Here is a 25148-nt window from a genome sequence, read left to right on the forward strand (position 1 = left end):
ATTTTTATATCTATATTTTTTCATTTTTATGGAAAGCCACTTAGCGCATCCTGGAGCTGAATGTTAGGTCTATATGTTTGTAAAGTTTCATCAAGATCGGTTCACTGGTCTAGGAGCTTATTGGTTACAAACAGACAGACAGAAGGACTGCCATTTATATAGTAGATTAAATTTAAAATTTTGTCACCAATCTACACAAAATACCCCATAATGTCAAAGTGAAAACATGCTTTGGATGAGCAAAGAACTTAATTAATTGTTTCAAATAAATTAAAAATTAAAAGCTGAAATGTCTTCAGTCAATAAATATTCAACCCCTTTGATATGACACTCCAAATTGAGCTCAGGTGCATTCAATTTCCTTTGATCATCCTTTAGATGTTTCTACAACTTCATTGGAGTCCACATGTGGCCAATTCAATTGATTGGACACGATTTAGAAAGAAACACACCTTTCTATATCAGGTCCCACAGTTGACAATGCATGTCAGAGTAGAAACTTTACCATGAAATCCAAGGAACTGTCTGTAGAACTCCGAGATACAATTGTGAGGAGGCATAGATCTGGGGAATGGTATAAAACTATTTATAGAGTGTTGAAAGTTCTCAAGAGCACAGTGAGCTCCATCATTTGCAAATGGAAAGAATATGGAACTACCCAGACTCTTCCTAGAGCTGGCCGTCCGAACATACTGAGCAAGGACCTTGGTCAGGGAGGTGACCAAGAACCAATGACAACTCTGACAGAACTACAGAGTTTCTTGGTTGAGATGGGAGAACCTGCCAGAAGGTCAACAATGTATGCAGCACTTCACAAATCTAAGCTTTATGGGAGAGTGGCCAAATGGAAGCTGAGAAAAAGGCACATCACAGCATGCCTGGAGTTTGCAAAATACAAGTGAAAGACTGAGAGCATGAGGCAAAAGATTATGCGGTGTGAGAAGATGAAAATTTAACTCTTTGGCCTGAATGCAAACCACTATGTCTGGCGGAAACCAGGTAAAACTCATCACCGATCCAACACCATCCCGACCATGAAGCAAGGTAGTGGCAGCATCATGCTATGGGGATGCTTTTCAGTGGCAGGGACTTGGAGACTTGCAAGGATAGAGGAAACAATGAATGGAGCCAAATACGGGGAAATCCTTGAGGAGAACCTGCTTCAGAGTGGAAAAGAGCTTAGACTGTGGTTAAGATTTATGTTCCAACAGGACAATGACCCCAAGCAACACTGGAATGGCTTCAGAGCAAGAGCGTGAAAGTCCTTGAGTGGTCCAGTCAAAGCCCAGACTTGAATCACATTGAGAATCTGTGAAAAGACTTGAAGATTCCTGTTCACTGATGCTCCCCATCCAACTTGAGGAAGGAAGAATGAGAGATCTGCAAGCAAATCTGCAAGGAAGAATGGGAGAAAATCCCCAAATCCAGATGGACAAAGCTGATACAGACATACTCAAGAAGACTCGAAGCTGCAATCACTGCCAAAGGCGCTTCTACAACGTACGACTCAAGGAGTTGAATACTTGTTGATGCAAGACATTTCAGCTTTTCATTTTGAATTTGTAAAGATTTCTAAAAACATGTTTTCAATTTGTCATTATGGGGTATTTTGTGCAAATCTGTGACAATTTTTTTTTTTTAATTCGATCCATATTCAATTCAGGCTGCAACACAATAAAATGTGACAAAAGTCGAGGAGTGTGAGCAAATACTTTCTGAAGGCACAGGAGGTCAGGCTGGTGGAACTGGGTTACTCGTGTCATTACACGCAGTTCTGTGCTCTGCCTGGAACACAGGCATCATCCCAACTGACTGGAAGATGAGCCTTGTTGTCCCTTTCTGGAAAGGGAAGGGTGATCGCCAGGACTGCAGCAACTACCAATGGGTGACACTGCTCTCAGTGCCGGACAAGGTCTTTGCTCAGATAATTCTTGATAAGGTTCACCACCACCTGTTTGAGCAACAACATCCAGAGCAGTCAGGGTTTACACCAGAGGTCATCGATTGACCGTATCCTTGTTCTTTGGGTCCTCACTGAACGCGGAAGAGAGTTTTGGCAGGGGCTGCTTACAGCCTATGTTGATCTCTGCAAAGCCTTTGATTCAGTGAATCGGGTTGCCCTCTGGAGGATTTTTTATATTCGTGGAGTGCCACCAAAACTGATCAATCTGATTTCTGAACTACACTCTGGTACTGAGAGTGCTGTGAGATGTGGTGATACCATCTCTGACTTATTTCCAGTTGTTACCAGAGTTCGTCAGGGGTGTGTACTGGCCCCCACACTTTTCAGCACTTGTATGGACTGGATTCTGTGGAGGATGTCGGAGAGATCACGCTACGGTGCATCATTTAGGAATGTCAAGCTCAGTGATCTTGATTTCACAGATGATGCAGTCATCTTTGCGGAAACTCAAGATAACCTTTTGGGGGCCCTTGAGGTGCTGAATGAGGAGTCGGAGCCGCTGGGATTACGGGTTTCCTGGGTCAAAACTAAGATCCAGGCTTTCAATGACGTTTTGGATGCTGCCATCTTGTCTGGAACTGCTTGTGGCGAGGATATTGAGGTCACGTAGAGATTCACTTCCCTTGGCAGTGATATTCATGTCTCTGCTGGCTGTGAGTCAGAGGTCAATAGACGTCTGGGTCGGGCCTGGGGAGTCATGGGTTCACTGGATCATGGGGTGTGGCGCTTCAACCACCGCTACCAACAAGTACACGCCAGCAAGGGCAGGTTTGACAACTTCAAAAGAGATTCGGCCTCCACCTCAAATTAGTCGGGGAAGCAGCATTGGCAGACCACGATGCTGTGGAGAACCACTAACCTCAGTTTATGAAACTAATCGAGTTGAAGGGATTTATACCGGAGCAGGTCTTCATCGCCGACGAGACGGGATTATTCTGGAAGAAGACGCCATCTCATACCTTCCTGTCGAAGCAGGAAAGATCTACTCCAGGGTTCAAAGTGGCGAAGGATTGTCTTACCCTTCACCTGTGGCAATGCAGCAGGTGACTGTTATAAAGCCAATGCTGCTCTTCCGATCGCTGAATCCGCACTCCACTCCACACTCCACACTTTTTACAGCATCATCCTCATCCCAAGCTAAATCGTGTGGTTTATATTTACAGCAGAATACATAATATTTTTACCCTCACTCACTTCGCTGTTTTGGAATTAAAATGGCGTGTGTTTTGTATATTCTTATTTACTTATTTATTTCCATGTTAACATGCTATGTATTTATTTTACATGTTTGTTTCAATTGTGATGTGTTTATATTTAGCTGCCGTCCACCTACCTCAATAGTTTCTCGAAGTCCGTGGACCCCACCCCCCTCCCTTTCCCATTGGCCTTTGGTTTTAACGATCGTAATATTTTGATGGCAATTTGATAAAATTGGCATAAAAAACACTGATGGCATTTAATAAAATTGCTTTAATTGAGATTATGTCGTTTATCCAACAAATTATTCCCTCGGTGGTGGTTTATACTTCTTGGAATGGAAATGCCATATTTTGTGGCCTATTTATAACACAAGCTCGTTTCCATCTGCAAGTCAAGCATAGTGATGAGCTGTGACTTCAAGTTTCTCAGCAAATTCTCAATCCCTTTCAAATGTCCATCATAATTACATAATGCAATTACAACAATTAAGCCCTGATCAAACCTGCTGGGCAATCTGCATCTGGTAGAGCTGCTGTATATATTGCAGGTAGTGTTGCTCCTGTAGCTGCCTGATGAGGAGCTGCTGCTGTCCTGGGTTTCCCGGGAACTGTTGGGCAGCATATTGCTGGAACTGTGTTGCAGTCTGGGCATTCAACGCCAACATTATCTGCTGTCTGGGAGGGGAGTGCAAGATGAAGAAGAGAATCAATATATATGGGGGTGGGGGGGGGGGAATGCATTCATGCATTTTACAACCTATAGAAGAAGAAGATTCTGTGAGTAGTTTGAAAATGAAGGTTCTCACCCCACTTCCACAATTTAAATTATTTATTTCTGACCACTCTACCATAATTACTCCATGTACATGAAGCAAAAAGCAGGATTAATTAATTGGTTCACTTCTGTCTGTCTGTCTGTCTGTCCAAAAACTAGCAGTGCTTGGACAAAACTATTATGGCATTTTATATCACGACCAATCAAATTTGCCGCTCGCAGACCTCGCACATGTCCTCAAGACTGCACGGGGTAAGGTGTTCCATGAACTCTCTAGTTAAATAATGTTGTTTGATTTTGTGGACCCTATACTGTAAATAATTCATTTTTGCACAACTAAATAATGTTGCTTGGTTCTGGGACACTTCACTGAAATAAATAAAATGATTCACCACTCCCACCTTTCTTCTAGCAATAATACCGGTTTACAAGACACGTTTGCCAATTTTTAGTTCCCAATGGATGAATTATAAAGTATTTATATCCTAAAAGGCACATTGACCAATTTTTTGGGGCATCCTATTTTCAGAGCTTGTTGAGTAGTTCAGTCAAGCAACTTCCTTTCCTCGGTCTGAAACACCCACACGATGCTCGGAGAAATTCTCATAACGAGACAGGGAAACAAAGGGAGAGCTTTTATGTTTTAAAAGCAATATTTTTTATCAACTGCATAGCTTGCCTTCCAATACAGCATTAACAGATCCATGAGCCACTAGTCCAGACTCTGGTTCCAGAACCAGATACCACAATTTTTATCAATTCTTAAAATGTTTCTTCACAATTGAGAGATAGGGCCAAAAATGATACGAGCATGATATTTCAAAATGTTTTGGCCGGGTTATGACAAAACTTGGTGGATGAGTTGGCTTGGTGACGAAAAACAAGCAGATTCGATTTTGGTTCAGGTCTGGATCCAGATCTGGCTTCTCAATGGGATAGAAAACATAAACTCTTCAGCGTGGCGGAGGGATGTGATCGACCGAGTGCAGCTCGAGTTACCTCCATCACGGAAAGTAGACGGAGGTTTGTTTTCAGCCCTGTCTGTTAGCAGGATATCTCAAAACGTTATGGATGGATTTGGACGAAATTTGAAATTTGGCGGACAGGTTGGGTGTATGACAAGGAAGAATTGATTAGATCTTGGTGAAGTTCTGGATCCAGATACGAATTGGAGAATTTCTGAGAGTGATTCTTCACCATTCAGAGAAAGGACCAAAAACAATATAATCACAGGATATCTCAAAAGTATATGGACAGATTCAGACAACACTTGGTGGACATGTTAGTTGTGTGACAAGGACAAATTTAATCAATTTTTGTGAAGATCCGAATCCGGATCCAATAATTTTTTTAAGCGATTCTTCACCATTAAGAGATGGGCTAAAACCGGGATTTAGCATGATATTTACAAGAAGAAACTGATTAGATTTTGATTCAGGTCTGGAAACATATTCGGCATATCAGTGGGATACAAAACGTAACCAGAGTTGGCGTCAAAGCCACCCAATGCTCGCCTGTTTATACATTTATCGCTTTTAAAAGACTAGTCTAACAATAATCTATATATTAATACTGAAGGACCAATTTTGTGCTCCTCCTAGCAGTCGAATCACGTTTTTCTTGGTACTGTGACCTGGACTGAAAGAAATTTCGTACCTGTAAGAGTGCATCGCACAGAGTAGCAATAGTCAACCTTCAACTTTGAAGCAGAATAAACACTTTTCGTTTTACATTCGTTTACATGGCGATGTGTGACATCACCGCTGAGAGGCGTCAGGACGTCATGACATCATCGGTCATTCGCTGACATCATTACGTCTGTCGTCGACAGACCGTTACCGCTGAGAGTTGCAATTCCACTCCTCGAAAATAGCGTCTGCAATGTAAAACCCTCTTCTGCACATGTTGACTACCTCAGAATGTGAATTTGACACAAAAAAATGGAACAAGAAACATTGTATCTTCTATATATTAATACTGAAGGACCAATTTTGTGCTCCTCCTAGCGGTCGCATCACGTTTTTCTCGGTACTGTGACCTGGACTGAAAGAAACTTCGTACCTGTAAGAGTGCATCGCACAGTGGCAATAGTCAACCTTCAACTCTGAAGCAGAATAAACACTTTTCGTTGAGATGGGGGCAAGGAGTGAAGAGGCGGATGGGATAGGGGATGAAGACGGGGGCAGGGAGTGAAGAGGCGGGGGGGCAAGGTAAGCACATTTTTTGGCGGGGGTAAGCAAATTGAAAGCGGGAGACGGGGGGAAATGGGGCAGGGGATGAGTGGGCGGGGGTGAATGAGGCGGGGTTGAGTGTGAGGGGGTGGACAGGGGCGGGGGCCCGGGGGCAAGGAATCAAGAGACGGGGGCGGGGAGTGAAGAGGCGGGGGCGGGGTTAGGGTAATTAAATTTTTGGGTGGGGGTAAGCAAATTGAAGGCGGGGGGGATTGGGGCAGGGGATGAGTAGGCAGGGGCAAGCACGCCCTGTCCAGTCCATGTCCCTCGAGTGTGGGTGAGCTGGTGAGGGTGGTTGAATGAACGGAATCCGTCTGTGACGGGGTTTCGGCTCGTATTTTTTATGACGCATTGCAGTGAAGTCTGATCCAAATAATTTTAAAGCAATATATGTATTTGTATATTGTAATCAGTAAACTAGTACACATATTAAATGAATGGCAAGCGTCTAGTATAAACAGGCGAGCATTGGGTGGCTTTGACACCATCTTAGGTTGAAATAAAATAAAAAAAATTTAAATCATTTGTTAATTTCAACTTCACTACACAAATAGTATACCCCAAAGGAACCTCCATGCCAAATATCAGCATCCTAGTACACATATTAAATGAATGGCAAGCTTCTAAAAAAATAACTTGCACCAAAAACTTTAACATTTTCACGCTGACGCTGACTCTCACGCCGGAGGTATCGCTATAACTCTCTGTTCTTCGAACAGGCGAGCTAAAAACTGTTCAGCCAAGCAGACGTATGTGCTCTATCAAATTCTGTTCTAGTTATTATTATTATTTTTATCATGTGCACCAGAGGCAAAGATAGAATCTTGTAATTGTGATATAAACTGCTACATGATGGACAATGTGAAAAAAAAGCAATGGAATGGGGATGATATATCAAAAGAGATCAAGTATAAGTCGTGATGGAAGGACAAGGACGTTGGCCGGTTGAACTGCCGACTCCCCAGACTTAGAACGAACGTTTTCACTGTTACCCCACAGAGTCAGCCACAGAAGACGGTAAAACCAAGTTGGAAAAAAAAAAGAAAGCTTCACAGAAGAGATGAGGTAAATAATAGGGGGCGTTTCATCTTGTTTTAGTTTATTTCTGGCTGGAGTACTGAATTCACATACAGTATTGGAAAGAGAAAATATGGAGGAAGAGCAATCCAAGGGGAAGATCTGGATTGGTGGAGAGAAAAGCTGAATGAATGGCACTGAAAGAGAAAGGCATTTGTAGGAGCAAATTAAAAGTGGACAAAGAAGAGAACATGCATACTATTGTCAACCCAAATGGTCCGTCACCCCACATAGAGGACTTGGTCCCACTGCATCCTCTTCAATGCATCCAGCAGGAAAGCAACTTCCTCATCCTAGCACAGAAACATTCCTTCTAAAGCGTCCTCGATGCGTGAGACGTGGCTGCGTTAACCTCCTCAGCAGATGAGTCCTACCCCCAAGGGAGTCATCATTTTAATGAATAAGTGCAAGTCACATTTACTGAAATAGTCAGTTTAGATTCATGATACACATCTGTCGAGATGAAATTGGTTATCATATTTTCCTAGACCTTTTACAAGTCCAGTGACAGATCATTTGGGATGATCCTCTGAGATATCAGGAGAAAAAGCAAATAAAGGAAAAAATAAAATAAAAGCAGGCAATGAAGATTGGATGAGAACATTCAGAAGGGCAATGGAATGAGTTGACAAGTTTGCTTAACAGACACGTGGGGACAAGTAAGGATACGAGTGGAACAAGATCGATGATGGACCACAGGGAATGCTTCAGAACAAAAATGAACACGTTGAGGAGATGAGAAACAAATATTCAAAAATTGCGAAGCTCAGTAGTGCATTTAAAGTGGATGCACTAAGAGCAGTCAGATAGGTAATGATGATTGTAGGGTGGTTGGGGGAAGAGGAAGAGGAAGATGGTGGTGAGGTCATCATAAAAATACAAAACATTTTTGCAAAATTGAGGCAAATATGTTAACGTTTTATGATTCTCCAAGTCCTCCCAAAGTTACTGGCCAGATCTTTATTAATGGTACAACGATGGAATACAAATACCCGGCCACACGGCCCCAGCACGTGTCTGCTCAACCGTGAATTTTGAGACAGCGAAGAGGTGATTGCTTATTGCACAATTATACAACCGCCGGATCTTGTCAGCCGTAAGATTGAAAAAAAAAATGATCTTCCATGGGCACACTCACTCAAATTTGCAAGAAATAGTGTTGCTGGAAATTGCCACACGAGACAGCAAAGCGACACAGACAAACAACACTAAGACTCACTTCTGCTGCTCCTGTCTCATTCTCTCCTCCTCTTGCAACTTATTTTGCTGTTCCTCTATCCTTTTCCTCTCGTCTTCTTCCCTCTGTCGTCTTTCAGCCTCCTCTGCTTCACGTCTCATTCTCTCTGCTTCTTCACGCCTGTAGAAAGGACATTGTTCTTCGTTACAAAACGCCAGTGGCTACATTTATCGAGTCATTTCCAAGGACTGCCCCAAATGGAATGACATCCATTACAGCTGTACATCCAATTAAGAAAAAATTACAAATGGCTAATAGTTAAAATCAAAGTTGAGCCATTTCACAAAACTGGCTTAACCCCACGAGCCAAAAAATGAAATGACTAATCCATTAAAGTTGTGACTCCAATGAATGCAACATTAGAAAATGACAAATCTATCTCTAATTGAGAAGATGTGTGCGTACATGGCTATACTGTATATGCAGTGTATGTTATATCAAGTACATGTGGCAGAATAGCACCATCTTTGGTGGTAGCCAGTATTAGATATACTCTTCCTTTATCTTCTTCATAATACAATTAAACAATCACCAAGTTATAATATAATGTGATCAAGCCTGGTGTCGGCTTAATGGTTAGGGTGTTGGGCTTGGGATCCTAGGATCCTGAGTTCAAATCCCACTTGGCTGTTGAATTAATACCAGGTGGGGTTGACTGCCTGTCATCCTTCAGAGGTCGGCAAAATGAGTGCCAGCTTTCTGATATGCTGTGTCGGAGTGGTGACCTGTCCAGGATTGTGCCCAATAGCCAAGGAGACTGCTTAGGCAGCACCAACGCTCTGCACAGAGTATGGTCTCAATGGATGAATGAAATACAAGACAGTGATCACAAGAATGAGATTAGTAAATACAAGACAAGTAACTTGGGAGAGAAAGATAATAGGGTGTCGATAAAACACAGATTTGAACCACATTGGCAGGAAATGTTGTAATATGCGATTGACATTCAGGTGAATAAGGTTACAAGAGCATATTCTACCTTGGACGTCACTATGCTTTGGACATGCTGCTTCTACTCTCCCAACAATGGATGGAGACCCTCAATATCAGACATGAGATCAGGGACATCTCTCTGGACATATATCTAGCTTTTGATACAGTCTGCGGCTGGGATCCTGCCCTGCTCTCCAAACTGTGTGCCTATAGAATCCAAGGCTAACTCGACGCTTGCATGACCGACTTCCTACACTCTCGTAGGGAGCGTGTGGCTCTCAATGGAACCCTTCTCCTTTCCCTGTCAAGGCTGGAGTATCACAAGGCAGTGTTCCAGGCTAAATCTTGTTCCTATTCTTCATCAATGATCTCTCTGACTCTGGAACATCTTCTTCATCTCTTTGCTGATGACTCCACACTCTGCTGTGACATCTCTCATCCTTCTGACAGACAGGCAGCAGCCTCTTCCCTCTCCTTAGACCTTGACAAAAATCACAAACTGGTCAAACACTTCGACTATGTCTTTCAGTCCTGAGAAATCTGCCTGCCTGTCTCACAAAGCACCGTGCCACAAATCATTATATCTACTTTCTGAACAACCCTCTCAAAGAGGTTCAGTCACTCAAACTCATGTGTCTCACTCAGCCATGATCTCTGGTGGGCAAGCCACATTTCAAAGTTGGCCTCCAAAGCCAGACGGCAACTGGGCATCTTCCGTCGTGCAAAGTCCTTCCTTGGCACACCTGAACTCCGATCGACCTATAAGGCTTTCATCTGCACCTCGATGGAGAACTGCTTTCCCCTTTGGGCTGGCTCCCCTGCCTCACATATTGCTCAGCTCAATGATGTGGAAACAAAGGCTTTCAATAACATTGGAATCTCTCGCAAATGAGCCGAGTGTATGGGCCCATCACCTTGCCATCGGCAACAGGTCGGTGGTGTCTCTCAGTCTTCTACAGCTTCATTTCTGAACTTGCACCCTCTGCCCTCTACGCGTTTTGTCCCCCTCAGGTATCTGCAGGACGTACGCAGTCCACCAGCAACAACATCCTCATGAAACCGACTCGATCCAGAACCGCTGCTCACCTCCACTCATTGATTCTTCTTTTTTTTCCCCCCACCTGTGCAACCACCTACCATACTCCATTCAATATCATTCTCCCCTCCAGGCCTTCAAGACAGCCGTTTACCACCATCTCAAGGCATCTCTCATTGAAAATCGTGATCTTTTCTACAACCGCTAAACCATCCCACAGACCCCACACCTCACAAAATATCGCTGATGTATCCATACTGTCCATCCTTTGCGTTCTCCCTTACCCCTCATCCCTTGTTTATCCGTCTCCATCTACTTTCCCCTTCCACCCTGTTGTTGATGTATTCCCCTTTCTCCTGTTGTTCCTTTTATTATGTTGTGCCCTAATTAATTCTGTCATAGCTCTTCCACGAGCCTAGAGTAAGTATAAATTTAAAAAAAAACAGAAACAAGCTTTTAAAACAACATTACTACAAATACAGTATGATACTTGTCAGGTTTTAAAAAGAAGTGACAGCTTTACAAATACCAGAATTGGCATTTGTGAAAATATGCACTTGAGGAAATGTAAAGGAAGTGAATTTTACTTTCTCTGATGGTGCATGTGTGTAATACAGTAACTGTATCATGTGCGATATTGCAGGAGCAAGTTTGATAATTTGTTGACCACTTCGAAAGCAACATCCCCATGTGCGACACTAATGGTCGTGCTGTATATATGGCTGCTCACTCCAAGAGTGCATCGTTACAGAGCAGTGAGGAGTCCAGGTTTTTCGCTCAATGAAGATGTCAACCCACGTGACATTCTTTGGAGAATGACTGCACAATAAGGTATGAACTGTATGTTGCTGAGAAATGTGTACAAACAGACGGGGTCCAAGGGGAGGTGCAGGGATGGATCCCAGTAAATGTCGGTCAGCTGTAAGTGCTCCAAGTGTAGACAAAAATCATTCCCGTCGAAACGTCAAGTAAATACTGCACATATCTTCCGAATCGTAGCTGAGCAAGACGTCATTGTGGGAATGGATAAAATATACGAATCTTCTGAAATGTCCTGGCCTGCTGAAGTGTCAACATTGTGAGACACGAGAAGCAGCTGAAACGGATAGGATACTAACGACAGTTAATACTGCCATGCTTGAAAATGTGAGGAAAAGGAAGAGGATTATAGCAACGAGAAAGAGCAGCTTCAAGCCTAGATCGCTGTGGATATTGGTATAGCACGTGCAATCACAAAATTCCAAAAGCAGCTCGGGCAGCCCGTAAATGAGAGAATGGTCAGAAGTATAAAGGCTGCAAAGAAGACGAAGAAAGAATCCAGACAAGACAATCCAGACCTTGTCAAAAAACTGTGAACATGGCGAAAGACTGAACAGTATTTAAAAAGTCTGGCTCAATGGCGGTGTCATGAACCGGCGTATTGTTATGACGGTTCCTGAAGGAATTCTCCTGAAGCATGACAAAGCCAAACGGCCACGGTACTAGGGCACGTAGAAGATCACTGAGGCTTGGGCCAAATCCTTGCCGACGCGCCTGAGGTTCGTCAAGAGGAAAGGGACAAACGCCGTAAATAAGCTACTACAAGATTTCCTGGACATCCAAGCCGGGTTTGTGAAGTGTGTCAGAGCACAACATAACAAACAACCAAATTACCTCCACCACCAAAGGTGGACAGATGTTTTCATGTCTGTCTGTGAGCAGTTTATCTAAAAGACTTGGATGGATTCAGACAAAATTTGGTGGACAGGTTGGGAGTGTGACAAGGACGAATCGATTCAATATTGGTGAAAATCTGGCTCCAAATCCAGATACGAATTTTTTATTAATTTAAGTTTCACCATTCAAAGATGGGGCCAAAAATGATACTGTACACAACATGATACATTGCTATTTCAAAAAGTTGTGGATGGATCATGACAAAACTTGGTGGATGAGTTAGGTAGGTGACAAGAACAAGCCAAATAGATTTTAGTTAAGGTCCCGATCCAGATCCGGCCTATCAGTGGAATACAAAACGTAAACTGTTCAGCCTGGCGTAGGTTTGCACTCTATCTATGCCATTCGAGTTAACAGCTGGGACCAGGCAGGCATCTGTATGATTCCTGGTAGACATTGAACTATGGAAAAGAGGGGGTCCCACCAAGTTACCAAATATGGCATCAATGACAAGCACCAACTTACCATCCCACTGGCAGTCTCTAAAGCTGGAACCTTGCTACCATCGTGGATGATATATGCAGGGAGAAAATCAATAAAGAAATGACCGAAGTGACCTGAACATCAACTTCCCTGCTGGCTGGGTTGTGACCCATAATCAAGTCACATTGAGGCACCAACTAATCCATGCTGCGTTGTGTCAACGTGATCGTAACCCTATTTCAAATAAGTAGGTTGAAACTATATATCTGCCGTGTTTTCTCATTATAATTAATGGAAAATAAAATAAACAAAACCGTGAAAATAACTTGCGTGGAAATATTCATATATTCAACTTGTATATGTATTCCTATTCATGAATCATGTTTTGTACGTATGCTAAACACCCCGAAACACCACGTACACACTTCTCAATGGGCCATCCCATTTGCCATGTCACCAGATTAAACGTACAAAGCATTCAAAAGCACAAATTTGGAGAAAGCTAAAAAAAGAATATTACATATATATATTGTACAAGTCGAAGGAAATGGTGCTTGTACTGCAAAAAATATTTAGAAGAAGTGCATCTACAGGGTGGCCTGAAAGTCATTTTAGCTCTCCCGAGGAAAGCATTCATTCTTAAACGCTTTTAATATACAGGTTATAGTATACAGTACTTACGAGAGAGTTCATACAGTCGTGGCCAAAAATACACACTTACATTTTTTTTCAAATAACACAATTTTCTCCAAAAAATGAGTTGAAATTGACAAAAGTGAGTTGGTCTCCACAATTCTTTATTTCACAGTTAATATTGCAGAACCTTTGTTTTTGATTCAGAACTTAATCCATCCGATTAAATCAGGAAATAAAAAGAAATGGCATTGACAAAATTATTCACATCCGAGACTTAATATTTGGGAGCACAGCCTTTGAACACGTAACTGCAGTCAAGCGCTTCCTATCGCCGTGAATGAGCTTCCTTCACCTCTCTAATGGCAGTGTGGCCCACTCTTCTTGTGCAAACTGCTCCAGTTCTCCCATATTTGAAGGGTGCCTCCTTCTAAATGCTGTTTTCATATCTCCCCACATGTGTTCATTGGGATTTAGATCTGGACTCATTGCTGGAAACTTCAGAACAGTCCAGAGTTTTATTTTGAACCATTCCTGGGTGCTTTTTGAAGTGTGTGTGGGGTCATTGACCTGCTGCAAAACCCATGACCTTTGACAGAGACCGAGCTTTCTAACACTGGGTTGAACATTGCGCTCCAAAATGCCTCCCTGGTAATCTCCTGATTTCATGATGCTATGCACACATTCAAGGCACCCAGTGTCAGAGGCAGCACAGCAAAAACAAAACATCACTAAACCTCCTTCATGTTTGACTGTGAGGAAGGTGTTCTTTTCCTTGAAGGCTTCATTTTGTTTTCTGTAAACATAGGGATGTGCTTTATCAAAAAGCTCAAATTTGGTCTCATCTGTCCACAGGACATTCTCCCAGAAGGATTTTGGCTTGTTCAGGTGTGTTTTGGCAAACTCCAATCAGGCTTATGTCTCTCAGCAGTGGAGTCCTCCTGGGTCTCCTACCATAGAACCCAATTTATTGAGTTGGCCACGGATGGTGCGAGTTGAAACTGTCATACCTTGTGCCTGAAGGTTAGCTTGAATATGTTTGGCAGTTGATTGAGGTGCTTTCTCCAACATTCAAACAATCTTTCACTGCATTCTTGGATCAAGCTTTCTCTTGCGGCCTCCACCTGAGATCCACATCCAGGGAGGTTGGCTACAGTGTCATAGGCCTTAAACTTCCTGATAACATTGTGTACAGTGGACACAGGAACATCAAGGTCTCTGGAGATGGACTTATGGACTTGTAGCCTTGAGATTGTCCATGCTTGGCTACAATCTTGTGTCTGACCTCCTCAGACAATCTTCTGGTTTTCTTTCTTTTCTCCATGCTCATTGTGGTACACACAGTGACACAAAACAACAGAATGACTTTTTCGTGATTCAAACTGTTTGAATGAGTGATTTTTATATTGCAGGCACCTGCAACTCACTACAGGTGAGTTTAATTCCAAGGTAAAGGAGAATCACCTGCATGAAATCTCTTTCTAACAATGTCTAAAAGGTTCCAATACAATAATTGTCTAGGCCATTTTCGGATTTATATGTGGAATAAGCCAATATTTAGGAATTTTTCAGCATTTTAGGTCATCTCTTCGAGCATGACCTAATAATATGGGTGTCGATGTCCTTCGATCCTTCCGTCCGTTCACAATGAAGTTGAAGCGGGAGATCTGGTCATTAGTGATCCTGATAGAGGTCGATGAGCCGTACACGATGGTATGATTTTCAAGGTCACCGAAGGTCAAGGTCAAATCGCTTCCTATAGCCGTGAATGAGGTCAAGGTCACGAGGCCTTTGAAGTTGCGAAAATGACTATTTTCAAATTCTATCTCCTCCGCCATTTCTCAAGCGATTTTGAATTTGATTGTAGCAAATGAATCTAAGGGACAATATCTAAATTTTGATCGGGCCGGATTTTCGATATTCGCTTTCGTTTTCGTGTCACGTGACTTCAAAATTGGCAAAAAAAAAAATGCGAAAATGACGATTTTCAAAATCTATCGCCTCCTACATTTCTCAAGCAATCTTGAATTTGATTGTAGCAAATGAATTTAAGGGACAATATCTAAATTTTGATCGGGCCGGATTTTCGATATTCGCTTTCGTTTTCGTGTCACGTGACTTCAAAGTTGGCAAAAAATGCGAAAATGACGATTTTGAATATCTATCTCCTCCTACATTTCTCAAGCAATCTTGAATTTGATTGTGGCATATGAATCTATGGGACAATATCTAAATTTTGATCGGGCCGGATTTTCGATATTCGCTTTCGTGTCACGTGACTTCAAAGTTGGCAAAAAAATGCGAAAATGACGATTTTCAAATTCTATCTCCTCCGCCATTTCTCAAGCGATCTTGAATTTGATTGTAGCAAATGAATCTAAGGGACAATATCTAAATTTTGTCATGCCAGATTTTCGATATTCGCTTTCGTGTCACGTGACTTCAAAGTTGGCAAAAAAATGCGAAAATGACGATTTTCAAATTCTATCTCCTCCGCCATTTCTCAAGCGATCTTGAATTTGATTGTGGCATACGAATCTATGGGACAATATCTAAATTTGGTCGGGACGGATTTTCGAATTTCGCTTTCGTTTTCGCGTCACGTGACTTCAAAGTTTACAAAAACTGCCCTACCTTCAGGAGGCTATATATTTTCTCGCAGAGATGACCGTCACTCCCGCACGGGTGTATTTTTTTGTTTTATTCCACTGCAAGCCAAAGAAATATATACAATGTGTGGATACCAAAAGATGTTTTAATCTCAACAATTTTCTGGAAGAAATGGTGCATTATTTGAAAAATGTGCAAAGGTTCCAATATTTTTGTCCACGATTGTAGAATACCTTACCCCACACAGTGTTCATATATATATATATATATATATATATATATATATATATATATATATATATATATATATATATATATATATATATATATCTTAATTGAAATAATATAAAAACCGATTTTAAAGGTCGTATGAAAGGAAAATTCCGGAAGTTTAGCGTTGTTGACGGAGTGGCTTTTACACCACATCTAACACATTACACATTAGTTCTTCATGCCTGTTGTTTATGTCCTTTTATGGCATCCTTAAAAACAAACAGTTTCCTCTATAGAATGATTTTCAGTTTCATTTCACTGCCAGGCAGGCAGACAGAAAAGGCGGGGGGGGGGGGGAACAATAGGTGAAATGTTTTCCTTAGACTAGAACACCACATTTTGTGGCCATGAGCTTCAGTAGATGGCAAATTCATCTGAAAACAACACTTTCCTCAAGACAGGGAAGTCGGTAATGTGCCAGGCAAGACATCGCATGATGCACAGCGCCGATCCATGTCGGCATCACTCAGTTCATTTTGAGTATTGGCAAGAAAAGCGTGCATTTGGGTCCGCACAATGTTTTTCTGCATTTTTGTGATCAGACCATCTGAATGAATATTCCGATTGATGCCACTCTGGAACCCTTGAGCATTTTTGTAGAAATCCATTAATATGCAAATTAGCGGTGGCCATTGTCAAAATAACAATTTTTCTTAATATCTCCAGAAGTAAGCATCCAAACAGCCTGGTTGAGGTGTCCACACCATGTTATTAGGGTCACTGGTCATGATAAACCCACTTAAAATTTAATAACATTTAAATTTAGCTCAATAATATGCAAATTAGCAGTCACCATTATCAAAATAACAATTTTTCTTAATATCTCCAGAAGTAAGCATCCAAACAGCCTGGTTGAGGTGTCCAAACCCATGTTTTTAGGGTCACTGGTCATGATAAACACACTTACAATTTGATGACATTTAAATTTAGCTCATTAATATGCAAATTAGCATAACCCTACCCCCTGAATTTGTCCTTGCCGATCGGCGTTTTTGCAGTAGTTACAACAACAACAACAACAACAACAACAACAAAACAGTTTGAAAATAACTTGTGCAGAGCAGTTTATCCTCAGTACAGTTTTGATAAAATGGCTGACCTCAGAAGATAAACAGCATGAACTGATTCTAATCAAGTAAGTTGAGGTTTGTAATGTAATGAAAGAAACATGGATAACCGAGTTGTAAGTAAGAGTAATGTCTTCTGATACAGTAGAATGATCGATATTATTTGCAAGCAAGTTTTTTTTTAATATTATTTAACATGATCTGTCTGAAAGAAACTGTGTATCTATCTACAATTCCAGCAATCTCTGTATGTCTGTGACCGCTGTTTCTCGCCAACCACTGGTCCGATCTAATTGAAACTTGCCAGGAATATTGCCAGGGCCCTGAGTATGTGCCTTTTCAAGGTTTGATATTAATCGGACAAGTGGTTCCCAAGTTACGGCCATTTATTTGCCAACCAATGACAGGACACGGTGCTATGACATCACGATTGACGTCAATTCTTTTTTTTTCCACGTACGGCCACGCATGTGTGGGCACGCACTAGTTTTATTGATTTTTAAAAGTACACAGGGTGGAACCTGTTTCCTGAGAATTTTTTTTTTTAATAAGAACAAAGAAATTAAATGTTTACTGATGTTTATAATTACCTCTATTGTTACAGGTCGATGCTCCATCACCATGGGAGACAGTTTCTTCAGTCCCTGCGATGCAACTAAAGCTGGAAAACCTCTGGTAACAGTTGGTCCAGACAGAGTGCGAAGTATCATCCAGTATAGCAAAGCAAGACAAGATGGTATACATGAAGAGCTTGAACAGAGATTACAGGCAGACAAACCTATCGAGCTCAAATGCCAGAGAAAGTGAGTCTCAACGTACACATTACGCTCACACATAGAAAGACACTTGAAACGAATTAGTAATGTCTGTTTGGAAGATGCTTCAACAAGCAAAAGAAGCCGCCGTTCAAAGACGACGGTATTTGAATTTAAAGAACATTGCATTTTTTGTGGAAAAAAGTGCATCATGGACTTTAATAAGAAGAATCCTAATCGTTGGAGGCGAGTTCTCCTTTGTGGGACTGCAGATCGTGTTGATCGGGCAACTTTCAAACAAACTATTCTAGATGTTATAGATTCCCGCCAGGATGAAGAAGGACGCCAGGTCAAGATACGATTAATGGGCGCAATCAGCGATCTTCATGCTGCTGATGCGAGATATCACGATGACTGCAGAAAGTCCTTCATGGCACCCCGTTCTGTTGCAACAGCAGCAGCACACAGTGGCAGAGAAACTCAGAACATTGAGCCAGCTGTCAGTTCTACCATCCGATCGATGAAAAACGACATGTTGAGCATCTGGAATTCAGTAGAAGTCTACAATATGTATAAGGATCATTATTCATGGAGGAAAGCTATACTCTCGACAAACCCTGTTATCCAAATTGTTGGATATACTTGGCTCTGAGCTTCTGGTTCTGTCTGGTGAAGGTGTCGCTAGTTTAATCTCGTTTCGCAGCAGAGTGTCAACTGCGATCAACTTAGTAGCATCAGATGAAGATGACGCCATTGATGTTTCCATAGAACGAATTGCCAAGAAGGTTGCACAGGAATCGAAGCAGTCGTCGTCCGACCCCAGTTCCTATCAGACTAGAATTAATATAGATATTGCTGATGAAGCAGTGAGTTCAACCCTTCAATTGCTACTCTCCAAAATATCAGCTAAACTGGACTGCACACTTCCAGGAGCTCTGATAGGAATCGTCATAACGAATATGATCACCAATCGACCAACTACACTCCAAATAGCACTGGGAGTTCTAGTCAGTCGTAAAAGCCTCATCGAGCAGTTGTACAACTATCGCGTGACCTGTTCCTATGATGAGTTTCAGCGTTTCAAGGGATCAGCAGCAAAGGCTGCAACTGTTCACTCCAGGATTAGGGGAACCACCAATGCTGAATGTGGCCTCGTTCAGGTTATTGCTGACAACTTCGACACAAATATCTCATCCCAGAATGGACTCGTTTCAACACATTCTCTTGCAGTACTACTTTCCATAAAAGATCAGGAGATATCTTCCGCATCTGAAGATGAAGCCATCATCAGACGATTGACCCGTGATGAAATGAAGACACCTGTGACAGAAGAGATTTCGGTTCAAAGGTACAAGGGACCTGAGAAACCAGCGATGCCAGTTGAAGAAGCCACACGTGTGGTGTTACCTCTCCGCGTATTGGCTCATCAAGCTATACAACTCAGGAGAGTTCAAGATATGGATTTCTCTTTTCTGAAGCAAATCACTTCTGATCAGAACACACCAAAGTTTGGTGGCTTTAATACGAGGCTCTGCAGAAAGCAAGAAATCGATCCAACCTGCAACGAGGACCATTTATACACCACTCATAGATATGGATCCAGCTGATCCGGACACAATGTTTACAGCAATGGAGGAGGGAAAACGCTTGACCACAGAGTGTGGACAAACCATAACCATCTTCACAAACGACCAACAGCTGTATTGAGTGGCCGTTAATGTTAAATGGGTTTATCCTGAGCGATTTGCCCAGTTCATACCAAGGCTGGGCGGCATGCACACCCTTATGAGTTTCATCGGTTGTGTGGGGAACTTGATGGCTGAAAATGGGCTGGAAGACGTGATGAAATCTGCCTTTGGAGGTGTTGTTCATATGCTTGGTGGAAAAAAGTTTTCCCCAAACTTCAGGGCCCTGCGATTGGTGACTGAGGAGGTCCTTCGTTCCAGCGTGGCTCAGGCAGAAAGTAATGAAGACTTAATGGACACTCTTGAAACCAAAGCAACAAAGAGCATGACCACACAACTATGGGTACAGAACCTTGTGAAACCTGTATTCATCATGATGGCATTTGTTCATGCTGAGTGTGAAGGAGACTGGCCATTGCATCTTTGCCATTGCAAAAGGAGATCACGTGATGCAGCACAAGAAGGGCCAATGGAACGGCATATGGTCGGATATGTACATAGAGTCCACGTTCATGCGCTACGGTCATGGCATATATGGAATCGTTGGTATTACACTGAAGAAGTGGGCCTATATGGACTAACCCGAACAGCACACGTTTAGTCAGTCCACGATCTCACAGATACGTCTGAGGGGCACATAGTCACAGAGGTGACCATTCACAAGGAAGAGAAGCTATCACACATACGATCTGATGCAGAGGACCGAGATAAGATAAGGAGAAAACTCCAGTCCTGTATCGACCCACTTGACCCAAACGAACATGCAGACAGAGTTGTCAACATTGTAACTGGCAGAATTGGACCGGAGAAATTGAATACACCAAGGGCAGTTGACATTGGCTGAGCACAGATACATTCGTATGAAGAAAGCTGGCCAGCAGGATTCAATGCTCCCTTATCTAAACAAGTCATAACTATGCATGTGGCAGTGGCAGTGGCAGTGACACAGAAAGTCATGCATGTGGGATCTACTGAGGTTTGTGATCTAAATCTCATCTACCCCAAGGTCATGGGACTCCAACAAAGTCGAAACATCAAACTATGTGACGTCTTAGAGTACGAGCTTGCACCTGTGCCAACATCAATGTTCGATGAGAAGGGGTAGATGAGAATAGCAAAGACAAAGTCGACATTGAAGAGGAATTTCCAAGTGGAAATCTCAACAAGACTGGGTCCACAACCTGAAGTCACCATCTTAGATGGTTGTGCAATCCTCTGGGTTATTCATTGGCCTAACAAGGGAATTGTGCAAGACTTTGTTGACAACTTCATGAGCTACATCATGGCAAAGGTGGACAAATCAGATGTATATCTGGTATTTCACAGATATCATAATTTCAGCATCAAGAGTGGAACAAGATTAGCAAGAGCTGGGCAACAAGCCAGCAGGCACCACAGGTTGAACTGCCAGACTCCACTGCCTCCACAGCTGGTGGTTCTGTCAGTAACTGAGAACAAAGTTCAGTTGATAGAACTGATTTGCCAGAATTTGATTGATGTTAGTCAACAGAGAAAGCAGAGCCAACACGGGCTCGTCATAATGGGACAGCCTAAGTCTACCCCAGTGGAAATACACCACGGAGCCCAAAGGTGTCACACTGAATTAGAGACTATGCATGAGGAGGCAGATGTCATCATGATTCAGCGAGTCGCTAAAGTTGCGAAGATGGTGCAAAATGCATCACAGTCATCTGTGATGATACTGATGTGTTCAACTTGCTTGTGTATCACTTCGCAGAACTTCATCTGCAATGCTGCGTAACAATGGAAGAGACATGTCCTGGCAGATCGTTAATCGACATTGGGGCCACTGCCAGAAAGCATGCCAGGATGGTGCAAGACCTACTAGCTTTACACGCACTGACAGGTTGCGACACCGTTTCCCAGATGTATGGTAGAGGTAAACTGACTGGCAAGAAGACACTCACAGCAGGCCATTCACTTCAAAAACTTGGGAATGTGGATGCATCTATTGACGATGTCATCGCCGAAGCCACTGTGTTCATGGCTGTTTGCTGTGGTAGCAAGGAGAGAAGCAACATGTCTGATGTTCGCAAAGAGGTGTGGTCTATGAAGATGGCGAAACCAAATGCCATCAAAGCACCAGACCTAAAGGCTCTGCCACCAACTACAGAGTCCTTTGAACAAAATGTGCGATGCGCTCATATCCAGACAGCAATATGGAAGTCAGCTACTGAGCTGCAGCCACCCCTCTGGATCCCACTCAGTACGGATGGAAACGTGATGAGGCATCAAGATCATTACTTCAAATTATGCTGCCGCCCAACGTTGCTCTTGCACCACCAGAGATCTTGGAGCTAATATGATGTGGATGTTCCTCCGACAAGCAATGCTTCACAGCTCAATTCCACTGCACAGCAGCCAAGTTGCCATGCACAGTTTTCTGTACGTGCCATGGAGATACTGACTGCAGAATGAGCGCACCAAGACAGCTGCTGCATTTGCCCTTGATGATGATGATTCTGACACTGAATGAGACACCAAGCACTGAAGTAGCCTTCATAAGGTTTACAAACCTGTTATATATATATATATATATATATATATATATATATATATATATATATATATATATATATATATATATATACACATATGAACATTTGATTTACACAGAAATGTCTTCTTTTGTTCACGTTGTTAGCTGCTTTCATTGCATACTGTCGAATTGTTGAATCTGTATGAATAATAAAGTGATCTATTTTCACAAAGACTGAAGTGGTTTTTTTTTTTCTATGTGTCTATTTATCTACATTTTCAATAATGGCGACTGCTAATTTGCATATTAACGAGCTAAATTTCAATGTTATAAAATTGTAAGTTGGTTTATCATGACCTGTGACCCTAAAAACATGGGTTTGGACACCTCGACCAGGCTGTTTGGATGCTTACTTCTGGAGATATTAAGAAAAAAATTTATTTTGATAATGGTGACTGCTAATTTGCATATTAATGAGCTAAATTTAAATGTTATTAAATTTTAAGTGGGTTTATCATAACCAGTGACCCTAAAAACATGGGTGTAGACACCTCAACCAGGCATTTGGATGCTTACTTTTGGAGATGTTAAGAAAAATAGTAATTTCGACAATGGCCGCCACTAATTTGCATATTAATAGGTTTCTCCAAAAATGTTCAAGGGTGCCAGAGTGGCATCAATCAGAATATTCATTCAGATGGTCTGATGATCACAAAAATGCAGAAAAACATTGTGCGGACCCTAATGCAAGGTCATCTTGAAAAATGGTGTTTGACATCCGGACTAATTCAGAAAGGATGGACACCAGGGTTTCAACTGAAGATCTTTTTTACATGGAAGGTTGCATAGTGGTCCACGGTTTGCAAAGTTCACCAACTATTTTTTTTTCTTGTTGACTTTCCTGGCGACTGGTCAACTGACGCCAACACAGCAGCGCACATGTTTATTCTTGTTACCGGTCTGCCACGGAGCTTCTCGTCTTTCACACTTCCCGTTTCAAAAGCCTGTTTTCCCTACGTTGAAAACATCTGCTTTGGTGGAGAAGGTTTTTCAAAGCGTTCTGTGAAAGCTGTCACCACTTGAGCAATTGTTTGGCCTGTGTGCACCCAAACAAATACCCAATGGCTTTTTGACACAAAACTTGCATCCGCCATGCCGTCTAACTTCCGACTGACTCCCGCGTCAGTGAGTCAGTGTTGCCGCATATCATGGTGGGGGAGGGTGGAGTGGATGAGGAGCGAGAAATTTAGCAGGGATAAAGCGACTTTCAGGCCACCCTGCACAAGGTAATGAATTCTGGTCAGGTCGGCTTGCTATGGAGATAATGCAACTGCAACAGAGAAGCTTCACCACGTGCACAGAAGGAAGAGAAGAAGAATGGACACCAACAAAAACACAAATTATACATTTTACAACTGCTGCATATCAGCAGCATCAATAGAGTGAGCAATCTACTGCCAATTTGATACTATCAATTTCCACCAACATCGGTGGATTGATCACACATGATTACGGAACAATTCAAACATGAAAAACGAACCAACAATTCAGGAAGACATCCTGAGAACATAGGACCACGGTCCACCTCCTAAAACAAGTGTGCAATGGCAGAGTGGTGTTACAAAGGTTTACATCAACACCTGTTTCAGCCTATATGTCATCCACAAAGCAAATCAAATCAGTTTATTCAAAGTCGATGCAAAAACACAATCTCGCAGATGACGATTATAATAGCACAGTGCAGGAACGCAAAACCATTTATGATGATGAAGGAAGGAAAAAAATTAAGAGGATACGAGAGAGGAAGTGTCTTAGAGCAGCGATTAATAGTGCCTGGAAGAAAAGAGGTAATCTATGCAATTCCAACTTACCACTACTGGAGTACAGAGCATTTGACAATGCAAAGCTTCATCATGGATATATAGATTACAGTAGATCTGAGAACGAATGGTCGAGAGCACAGTATATCGAGAGACACCATACCATGATAATTTCCCACAACTTCAGGAACAGGTGACACTAATGATTCATACCTGCGGCGTTCCCTCTCATCTCTCTCGATGCGGTGTGATGCGATGTAAGGACCGAAGGTAGTGCAGACCTCAGCCAACTTCTCCACAAACTTCAGCACTGCTTCCTGTTTTCCCATTTCTCCCAACGCAGCCCACTCTCGCCTCCAAATAAAAGAAATTAACAAACATGACAGCCAAATAACCTTCGACTAAACATGTTTTTCTCATACAAGCAAATTGCTTTAAAATAAATAAATAAATAAAACAAAAACAAACAAGATGTACAAGTTAAACAATGAAGAGTTTACATTTCAGTAAAATACCTTGAAATATAGTATTTGTGGTGAAGAAGATACAAGAGGAGATTGCATATGATATTGCACACCAACACTTATTAAACACACAATTGCACACCAATCTTTATCGCCTCCGTGCACCAAAAGACAAACATTATAGAATCAAATTAGTCAAAATCTGCAGGGTCGACGTGAATGATAAAACATCTAGTCAGTTTGTAGTTGGTAGGGGGAAGACAAATCACCAAGTTTTGCATAAAAGAAGTTCAATAACCCAGCCAGAGATCGAGCCATGCAGCCGAGACACCCGGAGAGTGAGCACAAAGCCAGGTGTGCAGCAACGGACAGCCAAGGGCAAGACTAGACCGGGAGAGGGGTCCGAGACCGTACCCGCGTCACACAACTCTGCGCTCCAAGAAAGCCACAGACACCACAATGCCATTATTCTGTCAGTCCTGCGTTCCCATTTTAAACTGAGCCTGCCCGCCTTAACCTCAGCGCGAGGAGAATTGGGAAACTGTTATCCGCTCGTTAAGCATGCCTTGCAGTCATCAGGATTTCTTTCATTGCATCTTCACTTCCCATGTCCCCATCTCCATTATTTATTACCTCAGTCACCGAAGGTGGAAGGAGGTTGTTTTCACCACTGTCTGTTTGTTTGTTTGTGTGCAGGATAGCTCAAAAAGTTGTGAATGGAATTGGGTGAAATTTGGTGGGCAGGTTGGGT

General features: G+C 42.2%; 1 protein-coding gene across 1 annotated transcript in view; it reads right to left on the reverse strand.

Annotated features, from left to right (window-relative positions):
* Nucleotides 1-25148, reverse strand: part of ACBD3 (acyl-CoA binding domain containing 3) — a 57667-nt gene that overhangs the window by 21446 nt on the left and 11073 nt on the right. The window contains exons 3-5 of the mRNA XM_085894388.1: nucleotides 24147-24287; nucleotides 8465-8602; nucleotides 3666-3837 (exon numbers count right to left, since the gene is read on the reverse strand). Of these exons, the coding sequence (XP_085750514.1) occupies nucleotides 3666-3837; nucleotides 8465-8602; nucleotides 24147-24287 (451 nt within the window). The remainder of the gene's footprint in view (nucleotides 1-3665; nucleotides 3838-8464; nucleotides 8603-24146; nucleotides 24288-25148) is intronic.

The sequence above is a fragment of the Eptatretus burgeri genome, chromosome 9 (assembly GCF_056783735.1).
Source record: "Eptatretus burgeri isolate ZD-2024b chromosome 9, Ebu_testis_v1, whole genome shotgun sequence".
Classification (NCBI taxonomy): domain Eukaryota; kingdom Metazoa; phylum Chordata; class Myxini; order Myxiniformes; family Myxinidae; genus Eptatretus; species Eptatretus burgeri.